Genomic DNA, 17736 nt, shown 5'->3' on the forward strand with positions numbered 1-17736 from the left:
TTGTTGTGTTGTTTTATTTCTCACCAGTTGGGTTCTGGTTAATTGCATGTAACATCCACTCAATTCCAGTCATGTTGAAAGTGGATCATTAGATTCTCACTGTGTCTCTCAAACAGATGTAATCAGATGAGCAAAATATTGTTGTGAATGTTTTCATTTACACGCATTCATTTATCACACTGAACGTTAATGTCGTTAATCGTTTATAAAATCTGTTTTAGAATTGTTTGATCATTTCATTTTGTTGGAGGTCTTTGTTTTGTTCTGTGACACTTTAATAGCACATCTTTGACAGTCATTAGCTGGCACTTTATGATTGATAGATGCTCTCTCTCTCTCGGCAGGGCTGTTTTGTTGCGTGTATGACGGCTACGCTACGGCAGATGGAGGATCATCACTACACACACCTCATCAGTACCTTCGGGAAGATGCGCTCAGACGTGGTGGTGAGTTTGAGAAATAAAACTTCCTTTACGATCAATAACGCAGTGGGCTTTTCATTTTGTTCGACATTTATTTTAGCATCAGCGCCTTCAATGTACATTTACATTTGTTAGTAGACAGAAACGTAGAGCACAGTGCATTCGAGCTATTTATTTTAACTGTATGTGCGTTTTCTGGAACACAATTCTCTACCAGCTCCAGAAACACACTATAGATATAATGAATGATGAACAAAATGAATCATTCACCCATGAAATCAACACTTTAAAAAGAGATTTGGCTATTTTTCAGTTTTGTTATTGTAGGAGAAAGTTCTTTATTGCCCAGTTTTTTGGGATACGAAATAAAGGTCCAGTGTTGCATGTAATGTATGCTGGACAGAAAAGTATAAACTTGATATTAGTGCTCTATAATAGTGTTATATGCCACAAACAACCTGAAACGTTCCAGTTCATTCAGTGAAGCTACCGTGAGTGGTTCATTATAACATTTCAGGATTTCTCATTTCAGTTATAACATACGAAGTCATCTGTTCTAAAACTCTGTGACGTACTAGGAAGAAATAAAATGGACGTTTGTCCCGTTTCCAGGTTTCTCAGCAGCGGAAGTTGTCATAGTTGGGTAAACTTCTATAGCGGTGAATGGGAGACTACCACAAATATATTTTTTTGTATTCTCGTTTCTTGCAACGAAATGAAAAAAAAATAGCGATAGTCTGAGAACGGTCGTCAAAAGAGAGAATGATGTCAAATTTACCGTGACTTCCATAGATGCTGTGTAAGAAACACGCTCGCATTAGTGTTAACTATTGTCATTTGATGCAAAGGTAATATAATAAAAAGTATAGTGTTATAAACGTACGTACATTTGTAAAGAAAATGAAAAAACCGTCATCACAGGCTTGTGAAAAAGGTCCATTAATGCATTCGCTGAGAAAGCCAAAGGATTCAATAAGACGCAAGTAAATGTGGGAAAGTGTGAAATGTTTGGGTTATATTCCTCACGCTGGTCTGAAACACTGCTGATGTCTTTCAGGATTTCCTCATGGAGACATTCATTATGTTTAAGAATCTCATTGGGAAAAATGTCTATCCTGCCGACTGGGTCATAATGAACATGATGCAGAATAAGTGAGTATGACCTGTAGCATACAGCAGTGTTCCCTTTCATGTTTGTCCTTGTTCTATTACTCGAATACCTTCATCCCTTCCTAATCAGAACGATTTTGTCCGCAAAATAAGTTAAAGCATGTACAGTATGTTACATGAGAAAATAAGACAAAGGATTGAAATTATTCAAAACATTTCGGGAGCACATTTTTGAATCTGGCTAATGTGTGGATTTTTCTTCAGTCAAGATCAGAAACGCTCGGCTGCATGCGCCTGCATGCATCCAGCAGAAGCTTGAAAGCGCGAGGTGGCTGGAGGTCGCTAAACTCTTGTTTATTAACTTGAGATCCTCAAAGGCGCTTCCACAGTGAGAGCATTTGCTTATGGTTGCCAGATTGCATAAAATAAGTCTGGCAGAACCCACTGGCAGAAAACGTATACTTTTTTAACCTTTCGTCCCTGTTTGGGGGATCTGAACTCCTGTCATCTGGCGACCGCAAACATGAACGCTCGTGCAGCAGAGGCTCGCACAAAAATCTGTTATCTATTTTTCCTGACAAAGTCTGAAAAGAGTTTCTGGGTAAGTGTTTATTTTATAACTACATTTCAGTCTCATCATTTTTCGTCAGCGTTATTGCGTGCTGATATAGTCTTAGTTGTCGTTTAATGCCCGTACTTTTCGTCTGGTTTTCGTCTTGGGAAAATAGTCGTTGGCGAATATTTTTCGTCGTTATTTTCATTAACGAAATGAACACTAACTGGAAGCATTAAATCCTTTGGGATATCATCAGATGATGTAGCATAATTGTTTATTCAAACACGTTCATTTGAATAGGGTGTCCACGTTCGGTCATATATTACAGATCGCAGTGTCAGATCACACAGAAGACTGATGTTCCTTGTGCTGTAAAGTTTCAGTTTTTCTAGCGTTGTAGGCAGGTGGCAGAGTGAAATATGTGGGACTGAAGCTTAGATTTTTCGGCAGGATGGATGAGTTCTTAATATATTCTTCTGGCTGTCTAGACGTTGTAATATCACAGTTGAGATTGTTTTGGGATAGCAGCTGCTGTGCTTAGGGTTTGATAGCAGTGGAGGTCAGAGGTCAGTTACAGTGAGTGTGGGAGTCACACAGGAGACACCTCTGGGTCAGCACCGATAGAGTCCATCCACCTCACAGGTGTGCTTGCATCACACTCTTGTTCACTAGTAAGTGCACTAAACAGATGCAGAAGAAAGAATGCAGAAGAAAAATGTGATTGTAACAATAACAGCAAAACTTCCACAACTCTTTTCAGTGATGTTTATATACTTTAACGCTTTAATGCTCTCTCTCTCTCTCTCTCTCTCTCTGTCATTCTTTTGCATTCATATTACATAATCTCTCAATAGAAATTACATTTTTCGTTTACATTTATGCATATTCCAGACATTTTTATTTTCAAGATATAAATCGTTACAAGGGACTCAAACCCGTGACTCTGAAGTTGCATCAATGTCAACCTTACCATGATGAAATCAAGTTTTTACCAAAGGTTTTTACTATGCTAACAGCACAGATATCAACACTTGGTGGTTCAAATACCCATGTGAGGTCTCTCTTCAAGTTTTTAAAACATTTGTTTTATTTTTAGGGCATGAGTTTTCATAGTCAGGAAAGTGCCATTTTCAGGATTGTCACATCCATAACGGGACATATTTCTCATAAATTTTTGTCACATCCATAACGCATGTTTATTTCACTTTTTTTGAAATAGAAAATTTGTTCAAAGACTGACATTTTTCTGATGTTTAGACTCAATAAAAACAGATGTTTAAAAAACATATATTCGTAACAAATACATTCTCTGAGCATTTTCATATCACATCCGTAACGCAAAATGTCACATCCATAACGCTGGAATTGCCCAATGATTCTTTCGTTGTAACAGACTATAAATGTGAAAATATTTGGTGAAGTTGTGGGAGACCCAAGTTTGAGTCGTGGCTCATGGTCCTTTCCCCATCCTCCTGCCCTCTCTCCTAACCATTGCTTCCTGTCTGTCTCAACTGTACTATCAAAAATTGAAAAGCCCACATATAAAAATATTTGGTGAAGTCATGTGATAGTTCTTTGTAGTTGTGTATTTGTAAAAAAAGTAAACATCCTAAATGATAAATCTTGACTTTGAATGACTGGACAGGTTGAGCTGAAATCTATGTGCTGTGTATATTAGCATTTGGTGCGAGTATAAAGGTTCCACGTGAATGCATACTACATATAGATTTAACATCTTGAGTGAAAATGTATTCTCTGTTTGAATCATTTGTGAGATTGTGTTGTTCACACTTTATTTTTAGCGTCTTTTGTCACATTGAGAGGTGATGTTGAATGAAACGTCTGCACTTATATTTCAGTTGACGAATTTTTTCTAATGTTTTTCTAAGTGTTTGTAAAGGTAAAGGACTACATAGAAAGTAGGAAAAGCAATGTGCTCTTTTATATTCACTTCTTCTAAAGAAACAAAGGTGTCTTTTTTAGTCTTTTGTAGGACGGCGGTAACTGAACTGAAGTCAACGTGGCTCATGTTGAACTGGGCGGTACTTAAAAAACATTTGGGATTGTTTGTGTTTACGTTGTGTAAGCGTTTAGTAAATTTGCCCTTGTGTTTCAGCGTGGTAAAGAAACATTCTAGCTCAAGATCATTTTGCATTTCACTAAACTTCCCACGTTAAATGTATTTCTCTGCAGAGCCTGGGGCACTTTTGTTGTAAACTGTGTGTTTTTACGAGTGTAATTCTGATGTAAAAGCTAGCAATGCATTATTAAGAGTGCGTCTCTGGCCCTCATAAAGTCTCAGAACCTTCCTGTTTTTCCTCCTGAGATTCTCTATTGTTATCTCAGCGTTCGCTCTGCTTCTGCACCTCTAACCTCGCTCTTTTCACGTGCAGGCCGGACGACATTGTGTGGCGTTTGATTCTAGCTCTTGTTTCTCTGTTGTTCTGTTGGCTTGACCTTTCTCAGAACCAAACCTCTGTCTGTGCTGGATTCAAAGCGCCGTGACTCAATTTGCACATGATGGCATTTGTTCTGCTGGCTGATGTATGCTGTTGTGTTCCTCTGGTGGGTTGAGCCTCTTGTGATTTAGAAAGCAAAAAACACACGCACGCACACGCACGCACACACACACGCACACACGCACACACACACGCACACACACACACACACACACACGCACGCACGCACGCACACACACGCACACACACACACACACACACACAAAGGAGTGTAGAAGCTTCTTGAGGATGTTGTGTTCTATTTGTGATGGAGGGTTAGGTCACGGTGAATGAGTGAATCATGAGGTTTCAAGTGTTTGTTCGCAGTGTAAAATCAATACACAAATCAATGCGTCTGACACATTAGAGGATTCTAATAGAGGAGGTTTGGATACATCATTAGAAGAATATTTATTGTCTTGTGTTTTTCAATTATTTATTGTCAATTCGTCTGTACACAACTAAACTGTTTTTACTTCAAAGAGCCTCAAAGTTGCACTTTCTATTTGTGTTTTTTAGGGTTATTAAGCGAGTACAAAGAAAAAACAGCGTAGATAAAAGTCTCTTTGTCTAAAGCATATGGAGCTGCGGAAAAAATTGAGAGACTATTCCAAATTCTCATTTAATCGTCCTTTCTAAATGTATTGTGGTTATTCCAGTCAAGTGTCTGTTGAATTTCAACAAAATCACACCTCAGGAGTGACGTAACATCATCCAACAACTGACAGCATGACAAGACGCATGGAAACTGTGATCAAAAGTGAGGATCGTATAAAAATATGTGTGAAGCTTTTCCTAAATACATGTAGAAATGTTACTGTTGTATGGCTTAAAAGTGAATCTGAACTTGTTTTCTTTGCAGCATTTGAGGTCTGAAAAAACAGAATCTTTTCTCCAGTTTTCATTTTCTGCAAATAGAAACAATATTTTTATCTGAAATTTGGGATCGTTCACAGAATGAAACAAAAATCATAATTTTACCTAAACACAGTCATTTCAGAAAATGTTTTTTTTTTCCGTGGCTGTAATGATTTATAAGCATTTGTGATTTATACGATTTGATTTGTTTGACGTCTACGTAGAGATAAGTATGTAAGGTATCCTTCAATTTTATGTTTGAAAAATGGCGATAGAGTGAAGAAAGTTATGAATTACAGCATTAATTTTGTGCCATTTTATTTTCAATGATTTTTGGACTCCATTTAGTGAATCACAAATCTGACTAATCCTCTGAGTCACGTGACCAATTCATCCCAATCTAATTAGTTTGAATAAAACCCTTATCCAGAAATAACCAAGATATGTTATATATGGATATATTCAGTTTTTTGAAAACAGTATATTCAGAGAAGTCTCTGACTCAGAAGCACATCAGTGTTGTGTCAGAGTGACCTTATGGCAGATGACGGTGATGTAGAAAGAATAGAATCCAATGAGAAACGCTAACAGCACACGACACCAATGACACTGAAATGAAAAGAGATGAGAAGAGCAAGACGGGATGAAGTGTCAAGGTAAAATGACGTCGATTCAGCATCTGTTTAACCCTCTGACCCTCATCATCACTTTCTCACATCCGTTGATGCTCACGTGACTGCTGTTTCAATCTGTTCTCTCTCTCTCTCCTGAAAAGATAAAGAGTGATTATTTCATTGACTCTTTTGATGAGAACAAGCTTACATGGATTGCTCTGTAAACCTCTCTGACCTTCCTGAAGGCTTTGGAGAAATGGACAGCTGACGATAGATAGAAACTTTATTCACCTGTTGAGAAATAAATGTGTGTCAAGCTGCTTGGTGATAAAACCGGCTGCTTTCTGTTGACATAAAGTTTTCTTGTAAGCTGCAGTCTGAAACATACTTTTTTAAATACTTTTTATTTTGAATACACACACATAAATGCTTGCAGGTTGGAGTAATAGAGACCTGCAGATGTGTTGTCATTCCGCTAGCTTGCTGCAAACGTACATTTTAAATAACATACTGCGTAACGTTCACTTGGTTGCAGTAAATGTTCTTTTTTATCTGAGGTGCTGAGGTTTAATACCTAAGATGACAATCTTGTTTCTGGCACTGTGACGTTCTCTAGCATCCGGGGGAAAAAGCAACTCTTTTGGTGCTTGTGCAGGTGACTTTATCTGCCCCGTGAGCATCAAATCATCCGAGGTATTAAAAAACTTCACTAATCTCTAAAAGTCCTGCTTTGTTTTCTAAAGCTCTTGCGGTTATCAGCAGTCATCTCTATATTCGTTTTCAGCGCGATTGTTTCTTTTCTTAAAATAACCTCGATCACCTTAATTCCAAAAGGGAAAAGAGGTTTTGTGTTTGAGTGTTGCTCGGTCAGAATTGTAATTGGGTATGTATGTCTCGGCGAGTGCTGCGACCAGACTCCAAATGCTCATTGAATCAAGTAAATCAAATTCACCAGTTGAAGTATAAATTCCTTAGAAACTGAAACGTGAAAAGTACTATAAATCAGACTGTAAGATTAATTGTATCCATAATAATAGCCCGTTTAAATGAAAGTAAAAACGGTTGCTATATTTGGTAATGACACAGAGAGTTGGTTTATCCAGTGCTGGTTAGTTAGGGTGCCTATGTAGGCAGCACTAGGGTTTGAAGTGCATGCGGTTTTCAATGCGAGAGACCCCAAATATGATGGACTTTTGTGAGACCCCCTTCCTAAAATCCATATCTAAAATACAATTCTGGATATTATGCATCTACCAAGAAAGAAGAGACAAACACTTAGAAATAAACATGAACACTTCTAAATGATGTTCAGTAGACTTTTACACTTTTGGTTTTGTCTCTTTATTTCTCTGAGATTTTCTGAGGACCCCCTAGAGCCTTCTGAGGGTGTGTGGTCTGAGATTCCATGACTGCAGGCTGTAGGCATTACGGGTATCTCATTAGTTTGTGATGAGTGTGTTTGCTGTGGTTTGGTGGCCTCAGAGTGTGTGTGTGACATTAACTGCTGGCTAAATGAAAAGGTGCACAGAATTTAATTACGAGCTGCTCTTCAATTATGAGAATAATTACACGGCAGCTTTGTGTTGTGTGGAAGTCACAATGTGCGATGGAGTCTCAGTGCTGATTCCTTGGAGCCCAATTACCCATAATCCTCAGCGGCTCCTCTGGAGACTTGCGTAGTGTTGGAGCATTGGTTCACAAACCGTCCTCCTGTAGTACTGTACATACTGTACATGTGACCTTTTAACCTTGTCTGATATATTTATATATATATATACTTACATATATTCTGGGTTTAATACAGCAGGTTAAGCTCAAAATGTCATGTCAAAAAAATAGTGTTAACTTACAAAACTAAATTTAATAACAAGAAAAGTTATTATGACGTTTATGTTTTTTCATATTAATTTAAGAATGTTGTTTTTGCATTGCTAAGGACTTCGATTTGCTTGGAGAGAAGTTTTCATCTTGTTTGTCCTGCCCTGCCTAGATACTTTACAGTAACGCTATCAAACTTCAGTTTCGTGTTGTTTTTGATTGTTTGACCTCTATCTTGGATTTGTGACCTCTGGGAAGTGTATCATTGATCTGTCTCACAGGTAAAGGTCAGGTAATCTGACAGACCCGTGCTGTGCGGTTTGTTTTATGTGGTATTTGAAAGCGAGAGAGGCCAAACAGGCGGTAAAGCAGACATCCAGAATGCATTTAGAACGAGTTTTCAGTCACAAAGGTTAAAGTAGAAAGTCTCTCTAATAAAATCCTCAAATGTTGGAATACGCTGGTTTATTCTTCTCTGTATGAGTAATGTTTCCTATAGTGTCACTCACAGTGCTCGGTGTAAGAACAGGAGCAGATGTGATATTAAAGGCACAGTTCACCCAAAAATCACTCACTCACTCACTCGCTCGCTCGCTCGCTCACTCACTCGCTCGCTCGCTCGCTCGCTCGCTCACCCTCATGTCATTCTGAACTTGTATGACTTTCTTCTGCAGAACACAAAAGAAGATATTTGAAAGAACGAATGACCAGCCAACATTGACTCCTATTGACTTCCATTGAACAAAAAACCACTGAGATATTTCTCAAAATATCTTCTTGTGTGTTCCATGGAAGAAAGAGTCAGATACTGTCCCTTTAAATCATAAGAGAATCTGACACGGATTACAGATGAATGTGGAATGTTAATTTGTGATGTTTGTTGTTTATTTCATGTTCTTCTGAAGTACTTCTTGAATCTTGTTGAAATATCTTTGATAGCTGAATATTGACGTGAGGACTGCATTGTTTGATTTTGTCAGAGCTGTTTCTCCTTTAGAAATTTGTTGTATGGATTTCTTTATTCACTCAATTATTGTGACAAGCTTGAGAATAAGATATTTTCTTGTTTTTTTCAACAGAAATCTCTGGTGAATGATACACATTTGGCAGATGCTTGCATCCCGACCCTTTTGAAAATGTACACTTTTGTAGTAAAACCATATTAGGTCTCCCAAAAACCTTTCACTTTTTCTACAGTATAAACAAATGCATGAACAATATTCTAGTGAATTCTGGCAGACAGGTGACGTTTGCCCTGCAGGAAATCATTGATTTACACTTCCTGTAAAAAGTCATTGACCATCAGGTCACGCATGCAAAATGACAGTGGTGTAATGTCATGAATCTGTCTGACGGCGAAGAGTTCGACCTTGTTTTATCTTTGACCTGGAGTCTGTTCATGCTAGCATGCTAATGGATGCTGATCGCTATCACGTCAGCTTTCTGAACTCAATTAGCAGCGTGATTGTCTGATAAACTCTCATTAGCATTAAAGCTCCGTGAGCGTGCAGATCAGCTGATGACATCGCGTGCATTTTCGGGTTGGAGTTTAGCGTTGTGCTATAGGCGAAATGATGCCGTGTGTCTTGTGTTTATCTGCTGATCAGAAATAACAGGATTAATCGTCTGATGAAGTCAATTTGTCATGATTGATTTACAACACCGTGTCTTGGTGGGTTTTTACAAGAGTAAAATTAGAGAAAGATACGCAAGTCAGAACATTCTGCTAATGGCATTTTTTACCCAAAGAATGTATTTTGGTTTTCCTCTGTGTGCCCTACGTAGCATTCAAGGTGTTGGGGATTAGTATCCTTCACATCATCGACTTTGCGTGAATGCGTGAGGAGAATCTCGACTCTGCTCGCCACCTGTAATGGGTTTACTGTAATCTCTTTAGGCAGGGCTTTTATCCCGTGTGTCGTTCTGACCCAGCTATCCCGTACACCCGCTTCACCCCGATTGTCCTGCAGCTGACACACACGACAAACTCATTTCAAACTAATTCAGACCCATTTCAACGCTTTGGAGAAACATAGGAGTTAAACGGGGGACGGGTTCATTATGCAGAAATAACTCATGAATGTGATGCGATGTTTCTCCAGTAGATGTTGGCGTATAAGTCACAGCTTCAGCGAGATCCAGCATAACACTGGTTAATCAAAAACAATCTGACCGAAGTGAAGGTGGTCACAAGTCAGGAGGGTAGAAAGTAATGAAAGTGCAGTGCAGGTCAACAGGTAGACGCTGATGTCTCTGAGGATGACAGCCGCTCTTTAGCGGATCTGTACCGCTGGGCTCACTACAGCAGAAAATTGACTCGGATGTGGAAAGTGGATCTGGGAATTTAGGAAACGGGGGATTTGCTCTCCTGGCTGGAATGAGAAGCAGCGAGTGGAACTGTGATGTTAATCTGAACGAAACAGTCAGTTGAATTCAGGATGTAATTGAAATTGTGTGTGAAGTGTGTTTAGTGCTATTGTCCAAGGTAAACATCATTTTGTTTATTTATAGGTTTAAGGTTTGGCAAACTAGTTTTGCTGTGACTTTTAAATGCATTTTATTGCATTCCCTCAGTGATAAATGATATGGTAGGTTACGGTATGTGATATTATATCTATGCTATATTGTATGATTCGGTACCCTATATCAGTGGTTCTCAAACTGGGGTCCGTGGCCCCCCTGTGGGGCCCCAAGATGGATCCAGGGTGGCCCCAAGATGGATCCAGGGTGGCCCCAAGATGGATCCAGGGTAGCCACAGATTTTGTGGCATTTTATGAAATATAGAAATTTATCATAGATTTTATGCAATCAAACATCAGAAAAATGACACCACCAACCAAACGAATTGAGGTTCCAGCATTGTATAACTGAAAGTTTAACATTATACGTCTTTATATGGGGGGCCGCAAAGCGATGCACTTAACACAAAGGGGGCCTTACAACGAAAAATTTTGAGAACCACTGCCCTATATGATATGTGATATATGACATATGATATGATATGTGATATATTATATATGATATTTTATGATATGTGATATATGGCTTGATATGATATATGATATATTACACACATATATTATATGATATGATATATGATACTGTATGGTATTTGATACGGTACGATATTTGATGCGGCGTTGCATTTTGGGTGCGGTATGATATTTGATACTGCTTGGCATTTGATACAATATGATATACAATTTTGATAATGATTATATTGACAATATGATTATGATATATGCGATATTACGATACGATATGACATATACAGTATATACTGTATATATAATACAATGCGATATATGACACAATATATGGTACTATATATGATACGATACAATGGAATAGAATAGTGCAGTCTCTTAAATTAGTTAAAAAATCAAATCCAGTAATCACAAACGAAAATGACAAGGACATTATGACTTTGTAAATGTAATAATGTAATGGCACACACCAGGACTGGTGAAGGTCTCGTTTGTCTCTGTGAGAAGTAAACTCTGATACTTGCTGTCCTTTGTCATCTACAAATAAAACATAAACACAGACCTCAGCTCATAAAGTGACAGTCACGATTCTCACTAAAAGCCTGCAAGCACTCGAGTCTTAATTATTAATTTTCATTTCTCAATCAGCATCTTCCTCTTAATTGTCCTTTGTAATGAATTTTTCATTTTATGAAGATTGTTTGTCATATATACTGTATATCATATGACTGCCTTTTTGTTATGTTTACTTGAATGAAACAAGTTTGATTGTACGTTTTGATTTGTTATATCAGTGTTTGTTTGTGTTTATCGCGTGAGCTCGTGTGTCTGGGAGTCGAGTTCATTCGGCCGGTCTCAATTACTGCCGCTCACTGGCAGAAGGATCCAGTAAATGGATGTTTTTGAAATCCTCTAATGCTGTAAAATAGCTTTGAGTTTCATGGCTCTGCCGTCCAGTCAGAAGCATTAGAACAGAACCGTCTGACTGGAAAACATAAACATATGCATATATAACATCTCACTGTCAGAATAATGTATTCAGTGATGGGTTTCATGGTAATGAACATCAGGCAGAGAATCAGATGATATGGCTTGTTTTTACACCGTCTTTCTGAATCTTCATCTGTTGATCAGGAAGGACAGAGCTGAGATGGAAGGAATTGTTTAAGTGGGATTCATTTGACCTCTCGACCAGATTCAAGGAATCTTCTTTAACCGTCTAACGCGTTCTTCTGACGTACAGACGAGGTCATCGATGAGGAATTGTTGCGCTGACTATTGTTCATGTGAATGTCACTGTAATTCAGAGATCATTTTTCATTTTTGTTCGTTGATTCAATTTGTGTTATACCGTCTTAAAGAGATGGGTCACACAAAAATAAAATTCCGTCATTAGTTATTCAACCTCGAGCCATTCGAAACCTGTATGTGACTCTTTCTTCAGTGGAACTCAAAAGAAGATATTTTGAGAAACGTCTCAGTGGTTTTGTGTTCATACAATGGAAGTCAATGAAATGACAGGTTTGAAAATGACATGTGGGTAAAAAAATACATTTTTGGTGATTTTTGTTTCGTTTCTATTTAACCCAACGCTTAAAAACTCCTATTTTCATTTGCATTAAATGAACACGCCATCTTCTTGAACTAAACTCCTAGGCTCTCCGTGCATCTGTTGTTTTATTATCGTCTCCAGTCACATGAAGCAGCTCTTTCTCCTCCAGCTCATTATAAACAGATCGTGTCTCTCGGCCCTAATGAGAAACTTTCCGTCACTCCGTTACAAAAGCCCGATGTCCTCTCAGATCCGTGTCTGTGTCAGGGCGACGGTTCAGCGACGTTAAGCTCCGTCTTTTTATCTCCGTCGATCAGAAATCCATTCGGCTCATATGGCAGCGCGCTCTTTAAGATTAAAGGACGATTAATAAAGCTTGCGATCTGTTTACTCAGCCAGAGCTCACTTCATGTGGCGATATGCAGTGGAGCTAATGAGGTGTCCGACATCTGACAGACTCGCATCACATATTAACATCACGCCTCATTCATTTGTGTTGGAAATGAATCGTGAGAAACGTGTCTGATCGAGTTTAACCGGTGACACTTGACTGTGTGTTGAAGCTGAGACGTCACACTTTTCTGAGCTCAGTTTGAGACATTGTTGAGATCTCTTCTGAACCTCTAATGACAGAGACGGCCATTTCTTCTCAGGAGAAATATCTGAGATGCAGATGAGACTTTTTTGCTGGCTATGTAATCTTCCCGAGAGATGATAGAGATGTTAAAGAGATCTCATCTGTGATTTTGCTTTCTCAAAGGAGTTTCTGATACAACTTTGTCGTGCGCAGACAGTGTCATTTGAAAGTCATTCAAAAAAATGACTTTGGAGTCCATGATGAAACAGAAATGTTCTGGTGTTGTTTGTTTTTGCCATGTGATAGTCTTCAGCAGTGACGCAGCGAGATGTCTCTCTCGTAGTTCATTAGCGACGGCCTTTATTAAACTAAGTGGATGGAGCGGGTTTTAAGTCTGCCTAATAATCTGGTAATGTAGTCTGTGTGGCGGAGTTAAAGAGCTGCGATTAAGTTTATCGTCTGTAGTTAATGTGCTTTCTTACCGCAAGCTGAACATTACTTTGTTTCTCTGCATCTGGAGGCCGAGGCATCGTGTCGGGAACGACGCTAATGACGTTATGCCGTGTTTAACAAGCTGTGTTTATGCTTCTCATTTGGTGGTTAAAAGCAAACAGCATCCTTTTAATGTGACGATGAATGATTATGTGTATTATTACGTGTTTGAGCGCAGTCTTGTGAGGAGACACAGGTGTGATTATTTAACGGGACAGAAGCTTAAACGATTTCTCTCTCGTTTCAGAGTCTTCTTGAGAGCCATCAATCAGTACGCCGCCGTTCTCAACAAGAAGTTTCTCGATCAGACCAACTTTGAGCTGCAGGTGAGACCCACAGAGCATCAGTTTGTCTTACTACACTCGCAAAATATACTTTTGTTTTAGTATATGTCTATATATTGTCGTCATTTACTTATTGACTCTTTGGAATTCATGTTGTTCAAACATTCACACCCATGACTTTTTCTAGTGTATAGATCAAAAGCATAAGGCTTGTAGTGTATCACACAAATCATATAACTAATGTTATGATGTAACATTCAAATGTAATTTCTTTTTTGAGTTTCTTTTAGTGCAATTGCATTGAACGAACCTGTAAAATTCATTTTTTTCTTGATTTGCACAGCTTAGCTTGAAATTGAATATACCCATACCAGAATAAACCATCTATTGTATTTCATTTCATGTTATTTGTTTATTTTTATTTATTTGTTTTATTTTTTATTATATTTTTGTTGATTTTATTTCATTTGTTTTATTTTATTATGTTGTAAAAGTTTTGCAACAGTAGCCATACTTTAACCATAACATTTGTAGTAAAACTATAGTTACAGTACTAGACTTTTACACATGATTACTACACTTTTACCATAGTTAAGCGTATGGTTCATTTCTAAAGGCTAAATAATAACTACATTTATCATTTTTGGCTAAACTCTTTCTCTAAGATGAAATGATATAACAGATCATTTTTACAGGCAGGTGTTAGCATAAAGCAACATATTAAACGTATGTTTAGCAAAAATGAGATGTTAATGGAAACTCTCAGCCTGGTTAAAGATTGTTGTGATTAAATTGTGCGAGAGGAACTTTCAGCAGGATCATTTAATTTTCCGCTAGCTGAAGAGCTCGGTGATAAACTAATAGGCAGCGATCTCACAGCTTATAATTTCAATATTTAAACAGCTTTTCTCGAAGCAGTTTGCTTGTGTTAGCTGCTGGTGGCTTACGGTGATTCATATCAAGATACTGGAAAGCACCTTCTGGATTTGTCTTTTCGCAGCTCTGGAATAACTACTTCCACCTTGCTGTGGCGTTTCTTACCCAAGAGTCTTTGCAGTTGGAGAACTTTTCAAGTGACAAGCGGGCAAAGATCTTTCAAAAGTGAGTATCAAAATCGGCCCATAATGCACCGCTCTATAATAACATCAAACACAACCGCACAACTTTAAAGAAATCTATAATATCTCTGTAGGTTTCATGTGTTCTTTTTCCTTTGCAACAATATATCTGTATATGTTTGTGTTGATATTGTTGAGGATGCTGTCTGTGTGAGAGCTCTAAGCTGTTCTTCTCCATCATGCATGTTCAGAGAGATTAGTCATTCAAACCAGGATTTGACATGCTGGATTTGTCTTCATGGAAACTTCATGTAAAGGTTCTGTGTCACTGTGCCAAGCCTTTAGAGAAAGAGAGAGAGAGAGAGAGAGCTCAGGATGACAGGAGTGTTAGAGATGGAGAGAATGGAGAAGCTCTTATCTCCTCCGGAAGCGTCTGTCTGTCCGCTGTCTGTCTGACTGTGGCATGTGTTTAGTGCTGTTGAGATGGATGGCTGTGTGTCGTCATGTCGGGGGCTCATCTCACCAAAGCGCACACACGTTTCCAGAACTGTCTGTATTCTCAGCACATGCTGAAGTGCTGTGAAACAGCCTAAATGTCTGTTATAGAAATTGAATTCTTTGAGTTAGCCAGAAATAAAAATACTAGTAGTCATGTTATTATGGCATGAGGACAGAATATACAGGGCAAAGCGTACACCACCGGTAAAAAGGATCACCTTTAGGATCCACATTATAGGACAATAGTAACCCATGAAACCTTGAAATAACAAAACTGTTGGAATTATGTTGTGACTTACAGAAATCAAAATTAATGAACTGTGTTATATTTTAGCATCTAGAATTTTAAAATCATACACTTGCTATTTTTTCATCCAGCATCTTGAAGTCTTACCCTGGACCTTTTTAAGACACTATTGAAGGAATTTCCATTAGGGCTTTCAAACAATTAATCGCATCCAGAATAAAAGTTTCTATTTACATCATAATTGTCTGCATACTGTGCGTATTAATTTTGTATTTATAAAAACATACACATGCATATATTTAAGAAAAGAATGAATACAATGAATATTTCTTAATGTATGGGTATGTTTTTGTGTTTATAAATGCAAAATGAATATGCACAGTACCCAGACATATATTATGTAAACACAAACTTTTATTCTGGATGCGATTAACTGTTTGACAGCCCTAATTCCCATCTATGCTGGACTCTTATTTGGCTGTTTTTTATTCATTATTTGGTCCGAATAATATTGTACAAACATTAAAAGAAATAGTTTAGTTTTCTAATAAAAGAAATGATGTTGCCACAATTATATGTTTTATCCACAAACATTGAAACTTGCACCTTTAGATTAAAAGATTTGAAAGGTGCTTTAAAGGTTTTTTTTGTCCTTTTTGGAGCCAGACAGCAACTGGTCTCCATCCGCTTTCATTACATGAGACAAAAATCACTTGTTTTGTAAATATTCTGCTTCATTCTGAGCAAACAATCGTTCAAATTTCATAATTTCAGTTGCCATTTTACATGGCAAGCACATGGTGACCCAATTTTAATTTTGGTGGACTGTCCCTTTAATTGTGTTACAACACAAGACACACACAGACACACACACATCTGTCAGCTATAATGGAGCTTGATTTGTTTACCTGCCGGCAACATTTCAACCTGATTACAGCTCATGTTGTGATCTTCTTTTCCTTGTTTTTTTAGAAAGTGTAATTTAGTGTTCTTTTATCAGGAATGAGCTGATGTTCCTCTGACTCTGTTCTTCTGCCCCTGTTGTGCATCTTTCAGTGAAGTCTTTCTTACTTTGGGAGTTAAACTCTCAGCTCTCCTCCACCCGTCATCACTTTCTTTCTTTCTGCAGGTGGAGTCATGAGAGAAACCACTGCTGACTCTACCATCTCTCTCGCTCTCTCCTGATTCTGTCTCGAGCAGTCTGTAAAACTTCACTAGCATGACAGTAATGGAAAGTTTTGCCTGAGTTTCCCGTGGTGCTGTACAGTAGTAATGATGTAAAAAACGCATCAGAGATGTGGGTGGCTGCCGAGGCATTGCTCTGCGCTTGCTAAAGAGACACTTCACCCAAAAATGAACATTCTGTCATCTTTTACTCAGCCTAGCGTTGATCCAAGACTGTATACATTTCGTTGTTCTGCTGAACACAAAAAAAGATATTTGGAAAAATGTTAGTAACCAAAGATTTCTGGGGCACCATTGACTACTTGAAAACTTTGATACCATAAGGGGCACATTTTGTATCTTTTGCGTGCACAAGTTTGTTATTTTAAATGTAGACACACGGCAGGGGCGCGAAAATAGGGAGTGATGCACTGCACAATTTTTCTAGACGCGTCGGCGCTGCATCGACATGGAAATATTTCAACTTTTCAGAGTGCTGCGCACACACCGCGGGTCATTTGACTAGAGAAAGCGGCGCGGCTCGCGTTTTACGCGTGGTTTTAGACACGAAATGTGAATTGTCCCTAAGACATAAGGGACTTTTTTTTCCCCCCAAACTTTTGTCGTAGTAATAGTGATGTTTCACTCTTCAGATGCCAATAATAATTCAACACTGTATAGTCCTGTATTCAATTGAATTTCCAGATAAATGTCTGCCAATGTGGATTGACAGGTGTAAGTTTTAACAATCCATTTTGCTTGAGTGAGTGTGTGCCTCTCTCTGTCTCTCTCTCTCGCTCTCTCTCTCTCTTCTCTCTCTCTCCTCTCTCTCTCTCTCTTGTCTGTGTCTCTGTCTGTCTGTGTCTCCTCTCTCTCTCTCTGGTCTGTCTGTCTGTTGGTTCCTCTCTCTCCTCTCTCTCTCTCTCTCTCTCTCTCTCTCTCTCTCTCTCTCTCCGTCTCTGTCTCTCTGCTCTCTCTCTCTCTCACTCTCTCTCTTCTG

General features: G+C 38.4%; 1 protein-coding gene across 2 annotated transcripts in view; it reads left to right on the top strand.

Annotated features, from left to right (window-relative positions):
- Positions 1–17736, top strand: part of dock1 (dedicator of cytokinesis 1) — a 187637-nt gene that overhangs the window by 131533 nt on the left and 38368 nt on the right. For both annotated transcript variants that reach the window (XM_057359090.1, XM_057359091.1), the window contains exons 28-31: positions 345–446; positions 1480–1574; positions 13733–13811; positions 14770–14870. In XM_057359090.1, the coding sequence (XP_057215073.1) occupies positions 345–446; positions 1480–1574; positions 13733–13811; positions 14770–14870 (377 nt within the window). The remainder of the gene's footprint in view (positions 1–344; positions 447–1479; positions 1575–13732; positions 13812–14769; positions 14871–17736) is intronic.

Source organism: Triplophysa rosa, linkage group LG18 (assembly GCF_024868665.1).
Source record: "Triplophysa rosa linkage group LG18, Trosa_1v2, whole genome shotgun sequence".
Classification (NCBI taxonomy): domain Eukaryota; kingdom Metazoa; phylum Chordata; class Actinopteri; order Cypriniformes; family Nemacheilidae; genus Triplophysa; species Triplophysa rosa.